Here is a 22155-nt window from a genome sequence, read left to right as displayed (position 1 = left end):
TAGAATGCAGTGGAGTCAATCTTCTAGTGAGTTCATCAATAGTGGAGTCAATTGATAAAATTTGCGCAACTTGCGACTAGTTTACATATTTCACCAAAATAACATCCATAGTATACTAAAATGAATTCTTAATCGAAAGTAGAATTATAAGAGTGTTGGAGAGCTCTTTTCGAAGTTAACGCCGGTTATGGTACTGTAACGCCACAATACTAACAATATAATTGCACCGACCCCAAGGAAGTTTTGTCAATTATTTATATTATTTTTATTTTTAAAATATTATCAGTGTTCTAAATCACGTTGTAAAGGCATTAAAACATACATCTAAAATAGAAACCTTAATTTTTTGAAGTCGGTTAACAGTAAATTTAATTTATTGATATTGCTAGTGATCTTACTGCAATTAATTATATCAATGTATCGTATCGACCTATTCTATTAATTAAATTAATTTCATGTTTCTCAGGAGTCATTTGTCAATTACGTCATATTTAAACGTGAAACCAATGACCCACTTCAGGAATATACATAACAAGAAAATATCAACCCCCTTACAGTGTCCGAAAAAACGCGACTCGTAAGTCGATATCGTTGAATTTTGATGTTTGTTATTGATCAAGACACCAATACGTCAGTTACGTGTTAGTCAACCAATTCAAATGGAACGACAGGGAGTCGCGTCGTGTTTTTTTTTACCACATTCTACAAGCACAGGCCCGTTGCACACACAGTATATTAACCGTATGAAATTTCCCATCTCGGGCAAGTCTTGTGCGTTCGGTCTGCACATCGAATGTACGCCTATGCACGGGGAAATTTGCTGTGGCAGGCACACAGTTCAGTGTGTATACCTCTTGATTGTCAATACACAATGGGGTCTATGAGGGCTCGCGAACATTTTCTGGCCTTCTCCCTTCCTCCCACCCTAATAGGGTTCATTTTCCTTCCCCCAAATACCCTCTCCCAACTTTCCTCCAGGCCCCTACAACCGCTTAGCCGGAGATTTCCAGTATAAAAAAAACAAATGAAATTAATTAATACGCTCACTATTGGTCTTGCAATTGTCACAAATAAACATCAGCGTTACACTCCATAGCGATGCGCTATATACCAGGATTAGTTTGCTCTACGTTTTAATAGGCAGCACTGGAATAAACAGCCTTGACCCAAAACCAATTGACTGCGAAGAGTGTCAAAGAGTAAACATGGTAACTGGGTTGATCTATACAAACAATGTTTCTCGACTTGCTATGGATTTTGATGATGAATAAAGAAATGAAAAATTACGATAACTACACCATACTGAAATGTTAATGTAACAAACAAATATAACTAAATATTATCTTCTTAAAAAATGCTTTTAGTCACACTTCTTAATTACTCAAACGTTGAAGAAATTTGAAATGTTCTTTGATATCTGATTTTACGTTTTACTATCAATATAATACTTGCAACTTGTAGATTTTTAGTTGTTTGTAATTTTATAATTGTAATTTCATAAAAGCGCTATCAGTATAGACATATTTAGGTATTTTAATAATATGGTCAACACGATGTGTTTTTTATTACCACATTTTGTAAAACTACTGCATTACAACCGATTTTGTAAACAGGATACATTTTACATTTCCAGCTGGTGTTTTGCAAATCATAATTTAATTGTTATTTCAGAACGAACACACAATATGTATTAATGAGCTTCCATTTAACCAAAATAAATATGAATATGATATTATAAAATAAAATTTTAATTTTAGTACTTTTCGATACCATTGTAAAACACGATTCACAAAAAGGATCACCACGGATCACATTAGCAACAACAGGAATGATATTTTAATGAAAACAAATGACAGCACTTACAAAGTCGTCGTAGGCGTCTTTGACTGCGGTAAGAGCGAGTACGCCAATAAGCGGTATCGCTGTGGTGATGGGCGTCAGGGAGGAAATGGCCGGGATCAGCTGCAGCACCAACAGGCAGAGGAAGTAAAAGTTCGCCAACCGCTGAAATTGCTCGAGCAAATTCAGCGGAAGGAACGTTATGATCGAGTACTTCGATGTTTTGATGTAGTTGTTCTGTAAAGAAATATCATTGTTTTAGAATATATATATATGTTCTAAATAGCATGGAATAGTTAAATGTAATCAAGGTAGCTTTGTAAATGCGATATAAATAAATTTATTCGCTTTATTTAGGCGTTTTATCAAGTGATTTAATGCTAATAAGCAAATTTATCTGGCATGAGATATGTTAACATTTATTTCCGACATAAATAATAAGTTTTTAAATCACAACAAATTAATTCAGCGCCAAAATCAATACATCAAGTCGGAAACAGTAACTAAAACGATCGCGTAAACAAACATAACATTCTGAACAAAATAATTTGTTAAACGCAACAACTACATCAAAGCAAATGCTAAAATAAACTAAACAGAGGTACATTATTATAGTTCAAAGAAAGTTAAATTCCACACACAATGTGGAGATGTTCAAATGCAAGTGAGTGGCAACAACTTACGGCATAACGGAACTGCGCGTTATATTCTCTGTTATTAGCTTTGATTCTCCGTTCATTCTCTGAAACAATAAACAATACCAGTAAGCCTTCAAAAATTCTACTTCCAGGACTTAACAGTATGTTATTATTATGAATATAATTAAAAGATGTTTATGTTAATGACGTTTGTCGTAAGTAAAAGCCCTTAACCTACTTATTTGAGATAAATGCATTTTGTTCCCCGTTCTCTAGAGCACATAATCTATATATCTATACTTATAATAAATCTGTAGAGAGGTCAATTCTGTACATGAAATATATTTCCAAAATAACTATCAGGGGGTGATTAGGGATCGATACTGATGCCAAAAATGCAATTAGTAAAATTTTTGTCTGTCTGTCTGTCTGTCTGTCTGTATAACCGTTATAGAAACAAAAACTACTCGACGGATTTTAACGAAACTTGGTACAATTATTTGTCATACTCCTGTGCTGGTTATAGTATACTTTTCATCACGCTACAATTAATAGGAGCAGAGCAGTGAAGGGAAATGTTGGGAAAATGGGAGAAGTTACTCCATTTTTTAAGCTTCCGTCGCGTGTGCAACTTTAATGGTTAAAGCTACGCAGAAATCATGTATGACGGAAATGTTCTCCTTAAAATTATGTAAAAATATCCCACGACAGCATATGTCTATCTTTTATGGTTGACTCACAATAACACGTGTAACTCCCGATAGCTTAGCAGTTCGAAGCTTTCTCATTATATTTGTCTACTCTTACGTTTATAACACGCTCAGTCATCCCCTAATTAAAAAAGTTAAAATTATTAAATATTCCATAAAAAAGAATCATAGAAATCGGTATAGAAACACCAAAGTTATACATGAAATACGCTAATAATAAGCCATCACGCGTGAATACTGAATCATGCTATAAGCTTCCTTCGATTTCACCAGGATCCCATCATCAGACCCTGACAGGACAATCGGACCACCTGCATACCACCATACTTAAAAAAACATCCCGACAAATTGAGCACCTCCTCCATTTTTGAAGTCCGAAATCCACGCGGGCGAAGCTGCGAGCGGAAGCTAGTATTTAATAAATCCAGTCAGACGAAATGACATTTCCATCGTTCGGATTTACATTTGCATTCGTAATAAGCGGAGTGCTCGTTGCAGCCTCGCTAAAATTAAGGCATGTGAAACTAATTCAATTCTAATTTTACATGTTTCTATCATATTAGTGTTATCTGTTAACATATTTTTTCCTATTTTCATGACCGGGGCTAGCATTATAATTTACGCTAAAATTCAACGCTGAAAAGACGTTAACTTCGTTTTATTGTGAAATATCAATTGAGCCATGCAGTTCCAATACTATGCGCTCAGCAATAAAACACAATTCGTCCGTTTGTTAAAACAGCGACGTTGTTTTAATAACCAACATAAAATTGATAGTTGATACATAAAACGAACACTAAGCATCTCGGTGTTTTATTGATTTCCTGGAACGTTAAGTTAAATAAAATCCTCAACGCACACGCGCTCCAAGAGCCTGTATTGGGAGCGGAACACTTGAGTCTTGAACGCAATGATCGTAAAATTAAATGCACGCCAACAACCAACCCTTTAAGAATGGAAAATAATTAGAAGTTTCCAGCTGACGCAATAAATAGCGATGGAACGTGCCTTGTCACGGGTAGTGAGGATAATTAGGTGCCCATTCAAGCATCACTTACTGCTTTGAACTATAGTATTATAGTTGAGTCAGAAGTTAGTGGACAACTTAATTTGGATGTATCAGTCGATAAATATTTATATTTGCAATTTTATACTGACATTGAGGTCGTTTATTTTGATATTATAATCGAGTGACAGTAAAAAAGAAGGATGAATAAAGGATGATTGAAGATTAGTAATAGGTAGTTAACTTTCTCCAGATAGAGGATTTACCTGGAGGATCTAGTTAATTCATGCGGCAAATATAATAGAAAATAAGATATTTCTAAAGAAACGTCATGTATTTAAACAGCAAACTGATACTGAAATACATTCTCGCCATCTGACATACTTAAAACGTCTTTTGAAGTCAGTTTATATAGTGCAGACTAGTAAAATGTAGAATATAAACATAAATTGATATAGCTGGTGATATCAATGAATGATATTATAATAAGTTATATTTTAAAGCAACGTGGTTATGCGGTGGAGGAGGATCATCTATACTATTATATAAAGTTGAAGTTGTTTGTTTGAACACACTATCTCACGAACTACTGTTTCGAATTAAACAATTCTTAATTTTGGATGGCTCATTTATCGAGAAACACTATAGGCTATATAACATCACGGTAATCACCAATAGGAGAGAAACAACAATGAAAAATGTTGCAAAAATGGGGAAAATTGATTCCTTTGAGAGGTTTCGTTGCCTACGCTGCGTAGACGGTCCAAGTTGCGCAACAAACAAGTAGGTATAACGGAGTTTTTACTCTTAAAATGTTCTAAAAATATAATATTATAAAACAAAATACCCCGCCACATCTGTTTGCCTTTCAGAACGGTTTAAACTCAAAAACTACCCAACGGATTTCGATTAAAATTTGTTAGGGAGAGAGTTAGACCCTGGGAAAGACATAAGCACATTCTATCCCGGAAAAACTTTCATCACGCGGGCGGAGCCACAAACGAAAGCTAGTATTATATAAAAGCAACGAATAATTTCAGGAATCCCAATTAATTACTGTTGGTAAACATCGTAGAAAAAAATAATTGAACCGCCATGGTTCGTTTCAAAACAAACAGCCTCAAGATTATTTTCCTTATTGATTCTAATTTTAGATTTGCGTTACTTGAAACAAAACGGTTTAACTTCTGGCATTATATATCTACATTTACATTATAAAAGTTATCAACAAAAATCTGACAATAGTACATTAACATTGACCAAAAAAGTGATAAACTTCTCACAATACAAAAAACTTTTTAACAAAAAGTTTTACCTGTTTAAAACCACTAAAAACCAAAAAATAATTCAAAATTGTCTATAAAAGTACTGGATAACAATTTTGGACTGGATGTCTAATTAAATTTAACATTGTTTCCGTAAAAAACATTATTAAAATGCGTTTGTAGTGTGAGTAGTAAGATATAAACTTCTCGATGGCATGGCGTACCTATTGCACACGCGGTCCGACTATCGCACGAAGGACTGGGGTATGTATCCCGGGTAGGACAGTGATATTGGGTTTTTCTGCTTTATATCTGGTACAGTGCCCTGCAAATAGCAATAGGCTCGCCCCCTGTTACTTAGGACTTAACATATCTAGCGTAATGTGGGTGTGTTACACCTATACCAACCCCTAAAAAAAGAAAAGGGTGATGATTTGTATATACATGTCTGTAATATATACAGAAAAAGTAACAACGAAGCAAAAGGCTCAATTTCGTCTACTTGGCGGCATACTTATTTCAGTTATCTTGATTTAAAAACCAAACTGATTTTCATAAAAAATCTATGGAAACAATATGAAAATATATGCTTTCAAATAAAAAATAATTATCCAAATTAATTAATTAATGACCGACTTCGAAGGTAACACAAACACAACGAACTGAGAAATATTATATCACTGACCTTTCGAAGTTAGTGAAATAATATTTTTAACATTTAAACAATCTCACCAGTTTCCTCACAATAATGAGTTCTTTAATAACGAGTAATTACTCTGACAATTGTTGAGAACCTAAAACTAATATTGCAATTACAAAAAAAATATATTTAGGACGCAAAACGTTTCAAAATGAACAGGGTAACCCAATATTAGTCTGGCTTTATGGATTCAATGAAATTCCTTTTGGTAGTGGCGAGAGCAAGTGCGTCTCGACGGCGGGCGCCTCGGGGACGCCGATCGATCTATTCTCCCTGTTTACGAGTAATAATGTTTTCAGGGGCATTTCAGCTTACAAACCCTCGCCGCCACGCATTACAATGCATCGCGCGATACCCCACAATATGCTTAACAATATAGCATTACACAATGTCTTATTATAGATTACCAGAAAATTTAGTACCCTTCCGCAGTCAGCAGAAAAGGTACAGTACATGAAAGTCAGTTGAAAACGTTCAAATTCATAATTTCAAAGTAAATTAAACATTATAATTACGCTCTAATGACAACACATATCTGTCAATTCATAATACACTCAAAAACCTGGTTCTGAAACAACGTTATTTGATGGAAATGCCAAAGAAGATACTCAACCAATTAAATAAATCACAAAAATCTTTTTCTGAATATTTGTAATGAAACTGGCCATTTACGGGTGAACCTGTATAAAGAACTGTATCCCTCAAATATATTGAATGGTAAAGAACCTATCGGCATTACATTGCGAGATAAACGGAATATAGACCTACAGCAAATAAACATTCAAATAGATGAAGTTACCCGAGAAATGAGTTCATTCACTTTTTTACAGGCCTTGTTTTATCGTAAAAACATTATTTCGTGACCCAGATTTTTAGCCTGTTCTTAAGTTATAACACAATGTTTTATGTGAAAAATCTTGATTCATTATAAGTTTCATATTTCGAGCAAAGTTAGCTTTAATCTTTACAATATTGCATGCCATAGATGACTAAGTCTTAGCCCCATTTCAATATAGAGCGGTTTTTACACACTGAAATATTCTAAATACCACTAAGTTGATCGACTGTATCAATTTTAATCAAATTATATAACTATTATATTCCTTGTCTCATCTAATACTACGCTTCCAAAGGAATCTCAAATTACGGTCGAGGACTGTGTCATCGTCATGAGCATCGGTTCAGCTAGGCACGGTGCTTGAACTCGCCTGCGTAGGACAGTACAGCGACAACCGGACGTAATATACGTATATAGTACCTGTGAGTGGTGACGCATCGTTGACTCACATTTTGAACGTTATGATATATTATGCTTATGGTCACCACGGTCCTGTAACGAAGTTTATGCGCAATATCTTAATTTTAAGACTTCGCCAAACTACCATCAGCCTATGGAGGTTTTATCGAACCGGAAAAAAAACCCAATTCAAACTTAGTAAAAACAATGTATGTAGATATAATTCCTACAATAATATTTTTCAATCCGAATCAACTTCGTGATCTTTGTTTTCTTTATTCTCGACCATATTAACAGCGTCACCGTAATTTTTTCAACTGGCCATTTTAGGGCCACCAAAATCAGGCAAAAGACTGCTTAAGTATGCTCACCGTCAAGATAACACAATTATGAACTCGTGGTATATAAAATTTCAATTTTATATGCAAACGCTTACCTATATTAAAACCTATCTGCGTGGGCACCTACCTACCACTACCCACACATTTACTTTTTTGTATATTCATTTAAATTATTCCATAAGTGTTTTAAATTGAAAAATGCCAGAGTAGTTTTCCGTCAGATCTATAGCTGTGCAACCTAAGTTATTCTTTATTAATTTAAATTTCAACATTTCCATAAGTACATAATAGTTTGAACATTTACCAGAACATCAAAACTTTGTCTTTACTTTTTGGCAATTCTTACTCAATGAGGAAAAAAAAAATGACCGATAAATAGCCACAAAAGGAAAGATAAACCACTTTACTAATGAACGTTGTTACGTCTCTAATAGTTTTCAGTGTTTTGTCCTGCTATGTTGAATGATATTTAACGTTAGAGCAAGCGAGACAGAACGTATATAACTATGACAAAAGAATAAAACGATTATTAGTCCTAAAATATCTAAAATTTAACACCGTAACACGATAAACAAGAATGACCATGATAAAAGGGAAATTGAATTTAAAAACACTGTACAGATTCCACTTCGCAGATCCGGGGTAAAGCCAAAATGACGATAATTATCAAGAAACTGTTAAAATTGTTAACATCTTACTTTCCTTTTTCTCCGTATTAAGAATATAGGATTGATTCCTGACTCAATATCCATTGTTAAGAGTACTTCCATGCCTCGTCGTGCACAAGCGGCATACAGCCGGCTAATTTTAGTTCCGTACGAAATTATTTCGTCGAACAATAGTGTACTGCATACTGTGAACTCTGGCGTCCTTGACTGCCATTCATTCAAATTGATATTACGCCTGCCAGCCGTCGGATGGGATTATTAAAAACAATTCTGGGTATCAGACGCTTATTATATTGCGTACGTCTTTGTTAAGCTTTATATAAAGTAGATATCTTCTTTGTAAGCAGTTATAGAACAAAGATGATTGAAAACTAAGTACAAATTATATTTGACTATAAAACTTTGATACAACGGTTTTTTTGGTCTATGCTTACAAACATTCTTTACAGGGTCGTTATGTTAAATATGAAAAGAATTTATTATTTATTACTCATTTACAAAGAACCTTAGCCAATTATAAATATCAATAGGGCATAATTATGTGAGCACACAAGAATTTGTTCGTACAATTTAAACAGTGCGTCCATTTTACCTAATATCCAGTAAAGATATTTAATACGTACTAAAAGTATCATCGTGCTGTTATGTAACGTAGCTGACCAATTCATACACACCATCAACACAACCTAAAGTAATCGATCATATGCCTTATACAAGCACCTTCCCACATACAAATCCCGAAGGAAACGCGAACCGCGGCCCAGTTAGCACCAACGTTATCGTATATTCAACATAACCTATCTTCACAAACGCTACATACTATCGTCCATGATTCATTCATGTATCAAATCTGTTTTCCACATGACGAGGCTGGTTATTCATGTGAAAAGTTAAAATGTTAAAAATATTCAGTTTAAGTGTACATTTGCACCAAATTGTTTGATATTGACCAGGATACCTTGAACGATAAACAAAACTCGTTCTGTAATTTATAAGAAACAACAACAGGTGGACCCTATGTGCATGAAAAAGTCAACAACGCAGCAAATGCACTTTACAATTGTATTAACACCGCTTACGGATTATGGACGAATTGCATTATAATTAAATTTAGTAAAATGAAACATTGGCGGGTAATCGATAAAGAGCGCGGGGTCACACGAGAAGCGCTGAAGCGCCGTCTCGGCTCTCAGCCCAACCCGTGCCGTTGACCGTGCAGGAACCAGCCGCTTCTCCGACACCGACCTTGACTATTGTGCTCATCGCTTCCATTCCCGCATCATACAATCAACTGTCACACATATACACTTCATTATTAACAAGTTTGAAGCTCTGTCGACTGTAAAATACAGAACGCATGCACCCACAACGTCGTACGCCGTAATCACGTTGGAGCCGAAATCATAATAGATTTGCAAATGATTAGCAGTGGCCATGATGTATAGCGAAATGAAGTAACAATTATTGTCCTGTATCAAATGACGTAAATGTTTGCGAGGAATCGATAGGTACCGACCGCAAGACACGAAGGTCCGAAAGCGGTGGTTATGTCTGGCGCGGCGGTGTGGCGGCGCGGGCTGGTCGCGGCGCACCAGCTTGCCGAGCAACTCGAGGAGAGAGAGGCGCAAGGGGCGCGGCGGAACGCGAGCTTCTCCACCTTCCGCGCCCAGCACCTCCAGCTCGACCGCCTCAGAGCGCGCGCACATCCGCGCCGCTACCGCCGCCCCATGGCGCGCGCCGCTCCGCGCGGCCACCCCGCCGGCTGCGGCCCGCGCTCGGCGCTCGGTCCCACGCGACGCGCCACACGCCACACGTCACACGCCGCGACGCGCGACCCGCACGCGCGCTCTCACTCGACGCGGGGCCGAGACTCGTGTCGCCGACCGCCGCACACACTAGCGCCACCGCCCGCCGACCGCCGACCGTCGCGCGCATGTCGTCTGCCTTTTGATTAGGCCAGCTCTTGTGTTGCCCTTCTTTTTCAGTGTTTACTCCGTGAAAAACTCATAAGATTGCCAGACAAATGAATACAAGTTTAATTTTTAAATCTCACCAGACTGCTCAGCTGTTTGGTATTGTATTTACTTTCTAGACAGATTTCTGCTGTTTCGGATTTGCGGCGCTTAATTGAAACTTATGTTAAGGATGTCGTTGTAAGAGTATAAAGAATAGATGATGTCATATTCGGAAGTCGAGCACATAAATTATTCTGCTCATTGTATACCCGGTGACAGCTAGTGCTATTTTAACAGATTGAAAACAAATATTTACTTATTACGGTTATGAAGCGATTAATGACATAAATAAATATTAAATGTATTAAAAAAACAAGAATAAAGAGAAAAATCAAGCAAACAAGAGCGCGAGTGGCCTAAGGAACTTAGCAGATTATTGACTGTTATTTTTGGCGTCAGTCCAAGTGGACTGGACGCTTATAGGACATAAACAATAGGCGCCGGACACGATCATGTCTATCATCAAACTTCAAAGACCATGTGAATTAGTAAAAGTGATTGATGCATCAACATCGAACCCAACAATTGGGAACACCCAAACAAAACATTACTTTACTAAGGCTCCATTCTCAACTCGAGGATAAAAAGGATGAGCCGTAGGAGGCGACAGCGGACCGAAGGGGCGAGCAATTAATGGTTCATGTGTAAGGGAGTAGTTGCCTGGCGCCTTTCTCAGTCTCCTCTCATCCAGCATAGCTTTCACTTTGCTCAAGAACAAGACCCTAAAGGAACACAAAGGCCAGTATAGGTCAAAGTGGTGCCATGTCACTGTCGGCCTATTTTTGCATTCCGTCGCCGTCATATTGTTTGTTTGGTTTTTTTAAATTTAGGAAAAGTTTTTTTGTTCGCGTAATATCAAATGATAAACTATCAACTGCGCCATCTTTTAACCATCTTGTCACTAAACCATAATGAAATCTGCACAGAAGATAAAAAACTTAGGGAAGTAGTAATCTAATTTGTGATATGAAAATAGAAACAGATTTTCTCAGAAAACCTATCAGACTAAAGTGCACGGTGAAGTTTATCGATATTTGTCATACGACCTAGCTGAGTCATGTGAAGTAGTTAGTAACTACAGTAAAACATAAACTATACTTAGTAGACGTAGCGACATATCGAATACAAATAAAGACTGTGAATAACGGATAGACTAATTTCTTAATTGGTTTCTGTCTGCTTCACATGATTTTATAAGAGAAGTAGTATTTTTCCACTGTCCAAACTAAACGCAAGTATTTTTACCACATTATTATTTTCATTCATACATTAAAAAGTTAAGTAAACTTAAAATTCCCTTGACTAACTGTCTCTACAGTTATATTTGTGACCACTGCGTTTACACAAGATTTATTACATTCCCCTAGTGAATTTCGTTACAACTATAATTATAACGAAACGTACAATGTTATAATATTATATTGACTCAGAACTGCCACAAACCTTACCATATTAATACAACTATGACGACCAGTATAATGCCAATGAGAAAATAACGATGCTAAAATGAGAAAAAACAAAATAACCACTACATTTTACTTTATTTTAATAAATTCATTAATGAGAAAGAATGTCACAACGCATTTGAATGATGGAAATATCAACCACTTGAAATAAACCAAACACTAAGGGAGCGTTGTTTCGTCCGTAGGCAAATAAGGTTAAGGGTCTTATCGCACTGGCTCATTGCAAGCAAATTCACAGAGAGGCGAAGGCGCTGCTCGCTTATCCAGTGTAATAAGAATGTTAACCTGCCTACGGTTGAAATAACAGCTCCTTAAAGGAAAAGTCAGTTAAGTCGTGACTTTTCTTGTGTTATAAGACGATAGTAGTGTTGTTAAACACACTGATTACAAACCTTAAGTCATTACTCGATCTGAAAGTAAATCAGTAGATGCAACCTGCACCATTCCTAATATTTGTGTTACATTTTATGTATGCTGAAGACAGGATATCTAGAAAAGTTAATTCGAAATTAACTTTCTTAGATCAGAAATGGTTTAAAATTTTGCGAGGAAGCTGGCTCGCCCTTAAAACCCAAGCCTGGAGAAGGTCAAACAATTATGTTAACCTCACCAGTAAACCGACAACCGCTATGAAATTTCCCACACGCCACATCTAAGTAACAATAAGCAACCCAAACTTCACTGTGAACTTTAAAACCAAGTGTTGCAACAGACGCTGCTTTACTATTGCTCCAGGGCGGTATCATCTTGCGAATTAGCAACGAGGACTTGAACATTTCATTTTCTTAAATATGCCGAGGTAATAATCCAATTTAGGTAAATAGCGAAAAAGCGAATGTACTGATGCACGTAGCCAAGAAATATGATATAGAAATGACATCCAAAGGACAGACTTGTCTCTAGGATATGTTAGCTGGTTATTCCCATACATTTTGTGTTTTCTATTAGCGTCAACGATTGTACAAAGGCGTCTAGTCTACAGTCCCTGGAGAAAACTCGCGATATTTTTAGAGCAATTTTGTATAGGGAACTCTTGACGTTGTTACCGTGGTGGAGCATTTTTTTAATGCCAAGACCTTGGTTCAATATGCTAAGTTGAAGCAACAATAACTTTATTATTTCCCTTCTATTCTTGTTTTAAACCCATGCTGAATTTTTTAATAGTTAAATTTCAGAGTGAGTCGTATCTGACGATTTAAGTCTATATTCTCGTCAATTTAATGCACAAGATAAATTTTACGGACATCGGTAAAATTATGAAAGTCTCTTTATTATAATTTTACAGTAGATACTAAACTAAGAAACCTTGCCTAGAGATTATAAATCATTTCGCACTAAGGTCTATTCCATTGTTTACAAATTGTTACAAAGTAGAAGCAATAACTATTAATTAATAATATTTAGTGACATACATAAACAATATGGATCGTATGATTTGTATGTAGTTTGTGGTACTAATCGGCGCACATCACCACATTGTTGTTCAGGTCAATATCATAAGAAATCGATATTAGCTGGATAATCAAGGTAATTGTCTTATTCTTAGTTTGTGTCGGAGACAACATTTTGCACCCGGTCCACCTTTTTTCAAAATTCAGTGACGTAGGAACTTCGTCAGCTTGTATGATGATTTCTTATGTTTACGCGAATGTTAGACTTTGCAGCCTTCATGATCACGGGAGCTCCCCCCCCCCCTCCCCCCGTGACCATGAAGGCTGCAAAGTCTTCGAAACGTCGGGAGAAAACTAAAATATAAAAAACCGCAATAGAATCCGAAAAGAGTTTAATTTGAATGTTCGTCAGCTTGGGCTTGATGCAACGTCTTGATGCAAAATAAAGACGACTGAGAAATCCAAGGTGCGATCCCCAGAACGGGTATCACTTATCTTTTTAACACGATCTACTCTTGATTAGATGCTTCAGAGTGGGTTACATCAGACATGTGGCCGTCCGAAAAATCTTATTATTTCTGTAAGATATGTTACATACAATGGATTAGAGAAGTATAAATAAGGATTTGTTACAAATATAAGCTCTTTCGCAAAATACACGTACTAAACATGTTTAAAATCAATACTCTGAAAAATTCAGTATACATGCACCATAGTTCGCAAAGAAATTTATTTGAAAATTGAAATAGTTTTCGGACAGAACCTAGTCAAAACAAGAAGTCTGAGTGATATTGATGTGTGGATGAATACGCGAACTCAGCTGAAAATACAGTTACAACAACCAATCACTTCGAAGATCGGCGTAACCATAACAAATGGTAGAAAAGACAATAGTTCTAGTAAATCGAATTGGAATTTCTACAATTACTGACTTAAACTCTGATAATTATTATTATTTATTCCTTCTTCTCTTCTACCTTCTATTAAAGCCATACTACACTAATAAAACAATAATATAGAAAGGAAGAAAAATATCGATGAATAATCTTCCAAAGTAAGACCTATTATAATAATAACATATTATACGCGAACTTAGTGCCCTGTTCTAGAAAAGTTCCACTGCGTAGTATTGTTTATGACACGAATAAACTGAATAAACAAAACACTAACGAGAAAATCTGAGAAACAGTCAAGTTTCATAATACGAGAAATGTTTCCACATTACATTAACACATAACAACGTACATGTACCTATAAAAGTAATTATTGATCCAGACTGGAGCACAAAAGAGGGATTTTTTCAGTTGATGTTATTGTATTACGCCTACGAAACTTCCAGGCCCGTCACAACGGAAACAGATAAAGTATTTTTATATGAATATAGAGGTATAATACAGGGAATTTATCATTGTTCCCAGGGAGATAAAACTTTAATACCAGTATCATAACGCAACCACACGTTATGGGAATGGTTATTATATCAGATGTAAAAATGATACGGGATTGACATACTACATTTTTAAATCAAATTAAAGGATATCTTACTCGGGTCTTATAGTTTACGAACTTTAAAATAGAATATCCCTTTTTAAGTTCGCTTGAGCAAACGGCGTTAAGAATTCAGTCTATAATTTTCAGCACCCGAATTAGGGAAATATGCAAAGATTTAGCCACATTATTCCTTATTTATTTGTCTATGGTATAGTATTGGTTATAAATTAAAATGATGTATATTTTAGCTGGAGATGTACGGAATCAACAATTTTGGTGGCATTCTCATTGTGTAATTATTGAATCAATATCCACATTATAAAAAAATGTAACTTCTAAACATACAGTTAGAGCGCCGTTTTGCTAAAGGCACTGCCTTAGTAGATTCTCCGTTGTGGTACGTTGTCCCGATGAGGCGATAGATTAGCACATACCTTTTAAAGATCTACAGTAAAGTGCAATCACTGCTTAGGTCTTCATACAAATACTATATGAAGATACTGTCGATAATCTATTACGCAACAGCACAACCTTTGCCCTTTCAGTTTCACGAACGAATGATTGAAATGTCAACTTCGCAATGACGGAATCGTCTACTCCTATAATATTGACTGGATTTATCCAGGTTTTAACCTCATGTAGATCATAGTAAGAATTTGGTAGTCAAACTATAGACATATTTTGGTAGAGCATAAATGGGCTGGCTTGACTAGTTACTGTTAGGTAAAAACCTAACATGACACTATCACAGCTTGTTGGTAGCGTTTTGTATGGTAAATGAGACATTCGGGAGGTGAAAGAATTACAATTCCTTTCCCTTCCGACTATTTTACTATGTCGGATACGATTGCAATCCAGATCAAATTCGATGTGATTTCTCGAAAATTTCATGTAGAGTTTGATTGTCCAGTCTAGGAATCCAACCCTGAACCTTACGGCATACAACCCTGCCTTGCCTCTATAATTTAGAATTATAAGACAATACCAATCATCTTTATCATAAGAAAAAAAAATCATATTATGTAAATAAATAATTATAGTCTTTCCATCACTAACTACTCGTGAGTTATTGAACCGAAATTACAAAAAAACTCCATCACACTGGCGTCCCAAGCGATCACACTCATCGATATCGCTGGTTTTTCATGATTTTTTTTATATATATAACTCATAATGTAATACCATTAACAATGAGTTAAAAATCTAGAACAGTGCTGATTAACCTCTAGTTTTGTGGCAGTGTAATTAAACTTCGAACCGGCAAATCTAGAAATTTATGTTTCCTCATTCAAATAAACTCTTAGGTGTTTAAATCTGTGTCCAATATAGCGATAAATTTACTATTTAGTAACAATATTAATAGGGCGGGCACATTTTTCATCGAACTTATGGGTGCACTTATGCCTCCCTCTTCGGACATACATGCGATATCTTATGAAAGATGGTGCATTGAGCAAATATTTAAACACACCCGATGTAACAACATTGTTACGTGTATTATGTGGCAATATTGTTAGGATAGTTAGCACGCAGATGTTTCTAGAATGCATCTGTTTTCTGTGAAATAGATTATCCAATGTCTAACGCGTCAACTTCTAAAATCAATGAGTCGAAAATAACAAAAATAATCTATACATACGAGTTTTATGTTGTAAAAGAAATAGCAGCGAATAAAGACATGGTTAGAGCGTTTCACTCCATTGTAGGCTGACATTGAAAACTGATCGAAAGCACAATACAATATTTATTTTGCACTATGCGATGTCGGAAATAACAGGTCCGTTCAAAATATTAATGTCATTAATTTGGTCCATAATGATACACTTGAGAAGCGTCGGTCGACCTTGGAGCCAAGTGTCCCGGGGACGGTCAAGCTGAGCAGTACACTACACTCACCTTGGCCATGTGTTCTCGCCGAGGACTTTCCCATGTCGGCCGCACCATCGACACACATATACACACACACTCGCGCGCGACACTTAACACTAACACTGTGCGTATGTAATTTATACTTATAGGTCGGTGTAAAAGAGGCGTATAAAACGTTATACGTTATACTATCGAAGGGCACTTGTGGGTTATGTTGGGTCTCCTACGGCGTAGGAGGAATGGTGGTGTTGAGACAAGCGGAGGGCCGCGCGGAGCGATCGGCATCCTGCGCTCCAGCGATGCGCTTCGTCTTCCTGAAACAAGTTATATGAATCAATCAGTTTTGATTTACATCCTTCAATCATTTTAAAAATACTGAAATTAAGTTGAGGGCTATCAATAAATAACCTGGTTAGACAATCGTTTTTTAGTTGGTTGATTGGTTCATCGAGAATATAATTTAAAATTCACATAAAGATTGTACGTGGTACTATCATATTATAATAACATCGTACACGACACAGTGAACACGACTTATTGTTATTCCCCACTGTGTTAAAATGAATAAATGATATCAATTTAGTTACATTAGAACTTACTTACGATAAAATGTATTTTATGAAAATAACAATAAACCGCTCAAGGGATTTTTTATTAATATCAAAACATACGAAACGTAAATGTTTTAGAATATTATATTAAATTATAGATTTATGTGTCATGAGCATTTTGCAGGTTTTATCCCCAACAGCAACCAAAATTGCAGAAATGAGGAAAACGTGCATATTTTTGACATAAGAATTGAAATTGATAACGGCATTCCACAATCGACATTGTTTGAAGTTAAATAAATAAAAATAAACCTTGAAGCCGCCTCAGTCCCCTTTCAGACAAACAAATAACATTACCGAGCTAACAAACAAAGTCAGTTTTTTCTATGAACAGAAAAAACAAATCAACGCCGAAACTCACGCGGTGTGCAATCACCTTCATTGGAACATAAACAAACTGTACCCCGATTAAATGTACTTTCCCACAGTCAACATCATAAAAATCACCACGTCCTTGGCAAACTCGTTAAATTTTCTAGTGAATTTATCTTGGGCGTCATTTGTGAAGAAACTGAATCGGAATCAAATACGTACATGAGGATAATATGATTCTTTCATATTTTAAGCTTTCATTTGCTTAATTTTATGAAGCACGTAAAGCCGTTGGTCCTGCGCCTGATCTCTCTCGGGTCATGTCGGATTGCCGTCTCACCAGACTATGAGAGTGAAGGAACAAAGAGTGCGCCTGTGTATTGTTATAGCGCCCACATTTGTGCACTATAATATGTCCTGCATACTTGGCTCATCTCCGTTGAGATTGGCCGTCGTGGCCGAAATTAGTTTAGAAAGAAATCAATCATTTCATAATATTATTAAATAATACGAATTATAATTTAACCGACTTGTTCCTCGCGCATGGCTACTTTTTCGTCACCTTTAAGTTTTTAGGACAATGATTACATTCACCCAAATTATATTATGTAGTCAAATGTTGCTATGATATTACAAACATAAGACAAAAACATGCATCAATTGTGTCAAGATATAAAAATATTCCGCATCATCAATTGAAACAATTGCGTCTATATATCTAATCAGTATTTAAACTCAATTAGTACTTATTAATAAAACCCTTGCAAGCTTGTGAAGGATCATGAGTCCTTCAGACACTATATAATACTAATAAATGGGAGGATCTAAGCGTCTCCAGTAACTATGAATATAAATTGAGCACAAATAGAAGATATATGGAAATGAATATATTTATCGTTCCAATGTCATAGTCGTGAAAATGACTCGCCCTAGAAACGGAGACCGTCAACCAGTGCTCATAATGAGACAATTAATGTCGATTGAGTGAATTGAGATGCGGTCCATAGAACACCAGTGTGGCGGGCGCACGTGGCCGTGTTTAGTGCGAAGTATTGTCTCCTTTGTAAGGCATCACCCCGTATTGCATGTTGTCTATTACAAGAAAAGTTAACATGTAATTTAGTATTGAATTTATTGGGAGTGACATTGACTTTTATAACATTTCTAATTTATTTACAAGCAAACCTTTGCGCGTAAATGAATCCATAAAAAAACTATAAGCTGTGAATTATATCACAAATACAAACATTTAATACTAAGAATTATAAAATACTTATTTTTGTTTGCACTAACATTTACAATATGACATTATATTTACACACAATAACACAAGGAAAACATTAAACCGTACTTTACAAACGACAATAACTGCGTAGTGATGGTATTAGAAATATCATTGTGGCATAGAATTTTGTGGAAGGCATTTTTAGAGTCCCATCTGTTCAAAATGAACTAAGTAGGCACAATTACTAGGCTATAGATTTTGTTTTAACCTAACAGCAGGAAAAATCGAGAATAATATTCTATGGGTTATGCAGCACGTTACATTTTATTTATTTGAGTACATATATGACAATATTAAAGCCGCAGTTGAGTAATTTAGTTTTGTATTTAAAACACGGTTTTTTATTATTAAAATTATATATTTATATTATTATTATTCACAATATCATTTTAATAAGTCAAGTCCGATTAGTACTCAGCAAATAGAACTTTTGTAGACCGTAAGTATTATCGACGTCAGAAAGGGGCCTTGTCTGAGAAGATCTGACGAAAGAAAATCAGCAGGGGCATAGCCAAGATTCTGTTATACAATTCTTAACGCTAACGTTATATACTATAAGGATAGGAAATGCTAGCGATAAACTTATCGAAGGGGTATGTCATATCTATACATTTTTTCCATATTCTTTTAACGATAGCGTTAACAATTGTAAAAAGGGATCTTGGCAACGGCCCCAGGCTTATTACTAGAAAAATCGTTTTGTACGATCCAGCTAGTCAAACCAAAAGGACATTTTTTGGTAGAGTTACCAAGCATATGGGTATTTTCGAAGTGTCGCGTATTTTAGAGCTACCATAATACACGAGATAAGTGTTTTATTCAGCGACGTTAATTACTCGCAATAAAAAAATCTAGACGGCTATTACGCACGAGAAGACGTTTTATTTCATTAATATCTAGCACCTACGTACGCTCACAATTAAAGCGTACGAAACAACGGGTCCGCATGTCACGGTGACATCATAATATCATGGGTTTGGCCTTGAGAGCATCTGCTATGCCTATTACAGATTTATATTTCGGACTTGTGTATTCTTTATTGCGCCATCGCGAAAATTACGATTTTGATATCCTTGAAAACACCTGGCGGGGATAAATGATGGATGTAAAGCTTTTGCCATTCGATGTAGCTTTATAAAACCCTGAGAGTGAATTCATGTTGCAATATTTACAATACATAATGTACAGCACTCTGAACGGACGCTGTTTGTGTCAACGTTCACTTGCATAATTGTCCTCTACTTTGCATGCATTTGTGTTTGAGATGAAGGATCATTAACCTTCACTTGTATGTTAACTGGATGAAATGGCACACAAATTCCCTCGCAAACCGTAAAGTGATACTGTTTAAAAATATAGAGAATCTAGCTTAGCATTGGCGAGTGGTAATATTTTCCAAAAGGGAATCCGACATAACATATAGATACTATTAATATGCATAAATGCGGTCTTCAAATCGTGCCAATGATAATTATAGTTTACATAAGTTACAAAAGGGAAGACGGCAGGAATCGGGTTATGTAGACCCTTCGTCACTGTAGCTTAGAGTTCTGTAAAATACTGAGAACATTAGAGCAGTTGCATCTTCTATTACGAGTGAAGGTTATATAAAGATATCTTAATTAACCCTGATAAAGGCGGTAACGTAGGCTTTACTGCTCACGACACCTGCAATAATTGTGCAGTAAGATTCCAGCTATAACGCCACGCAATCACGCAAAACATTCTTGTAAGCGATTGCAGATTATGTACTTAAAATATTTCTAATTATGATACGTACTTTGTAGTAGGATACATAATAGCTGTGATATCCAATTACTTGTGGAATGGAAGCGTGACGTACGCAATCAAGTGTTGAAGATAAAAGACGAGATCGGTAAGGTTTTCGCAAGCTGATTTCGATATGCATGAACTATATATACCTCAATCACAAACCTTTCACTTTAAAACATTGACTGGTTCGCTTTGGTTATTTTATATAAAACCTAAACCCATAATCATTGGAGTTCCGAACATCATTTAAATAACTACTCACGAGGCTCAGTTACACAGGTAACATAAAGCACATAATCGAATAATCTACAAGATTATAATAGGAAGGATAAGCTTGTTTACTTTATGACTTAAGCGTAATGAGGGTATTATTTGAGATTAGAGACATCGTTTTGTTAAACAAAATATAAACATGAAAATAACATTTAATTTATTACAAACATTCAATTAAAATTTATAGTGCAATTTCACTTAAAGATATTTTAACAAAAATCTTCACAATCTAACACAGGAAAAATCTAGAATCCTCTACCAGAAAATTAATGTCTTTGCCAGATTGTAGAAATTTTGCAAAACTAATTAATGATATGATTCTTTCGTCATTCTTAGTGGTAAATTAATAACTTTACATAAATATCAAAAAGAGCTTGGTGATAATAATGTTATTATTCCTGGTTGAACCAATGCTACTCGGAGCCGCGAGCAACACCTAGTGTCATACAAAATATAGAATATAAATAAAAAACAAATCCACGTTGAGAGCATACAATGACGTATGAAAACAATACATACAAGAAATAAAGAACCCTGTCCATAAAAAAGTTAAAAGAACTCATAAATCATCTCTGTATAGCCAGTTTTAGTATTTAAATGCAGTGAAATAGTTTAAAGCTGCAAAATTACAGGATCTTTTGAAACATTCACCCGCACCCGGTTGGGATTTCCCAACAAGCAAATTCAACTGTATATATGTCTCAAACAGTTACTTCATAATAATATTACGGAGAAGCGACATACTATAGACTATGTTCTCGCTCAATAAACATTTCAAGGAAAAAAGACAATAAATTTAAATATGATAAGAAACAAAACCTACTAATTATACTTTCTAAATTATTACGCAATAATAGACGCATACTTAATTGGCTTATTTAAAGTCGCCAATGAGTAAATAATCACGCAAATTATTGAAATAATATTTGAAATGTATCAATAGCATGTTAATAAATAACAATATAACATAACAGGTTGATTACAGCGCGTTTTCCGCATCGTGGATCCGAGTTTTAGTACGTTTATATTTCCGGTACACGGTGTGGAATGCGCGCGCGACGGCTGGTCGCGAATATTACCTACATTCTACAATTGTGGATAAATATTATGAAATGATCAGGTTATGTAATAAGACTATTTTGAAAATGTCCGCTTATTGTAGCAATGTTTGAGATAGATATTAATCACAAATTCTAAAACTCAGGTAGAGTCGGTAGAACAGAAAAGATAAAAATACAGAATGGAGATCAGAATAACTGAGGAAA

The 22155-nt window shown here is 35.6% G+C and overlaps 1 protein-coding gene across 7 annotated transcripts in view; it reads right to left on the bottom strand.

Moving 5' to 3' along the window:
* The window catches only part of LOC115440101 (probable phospholipid-transporting ATPase IM), a 49607-nt gene that overhangs the window by 20457 nt on the left and 6995 nt on the right, over window positions 1-22155 (bottom strand). For 5 of the 7 annotated variants that reach the window (XM_037436522.1, XM_037436523.1, XM_037436524.1 and 2 more), the window contains exons 1-3: window positions 9921-10258; window positions 2523-2581; window positions 1864-2076 (exon numbers count right to left, since the gene is read on the bottom strand). In XM_037436522.1, the coding sequence (XP_037292419.1) occupies window positions 1864-2076; window positions 2523-2581; window positions 9921-10110 (462 nt within the window). In that variant the 5' untranslated portion in view covers window positions 10111-10258. Of the gene's footprint in view, window positions 1-1863; window positions 2077-2522; window positions 2582-9920; window positions 10259-16663; window positions 16951-22155 lie in introns of those variants that run through there. The other 2 variants (XM_037436528.1, XM_037436529.1) reach the window with 1 other exon arrangement.

This window comes from Manduca sexta, chromosome 8 (genome assembly GCF_014839805.1).
Source record: "Manduca sexta isolate Smith_Timp_Sample1 chromosome 8, JHU_Msex_v1.0, whole genome shotgun sequence".
Lineage (NCBI taxonomy): Eukaryota > Metazoa > Arthropoda > Insecta > Lepidoptera > Sphingidae > Manduca > Manduca sexta.
The sequence above is the reverse complement of the archived record's forward strand: the minus strand, read 5'-3'. Positions and strand labels throughout refer to the sequence as shown.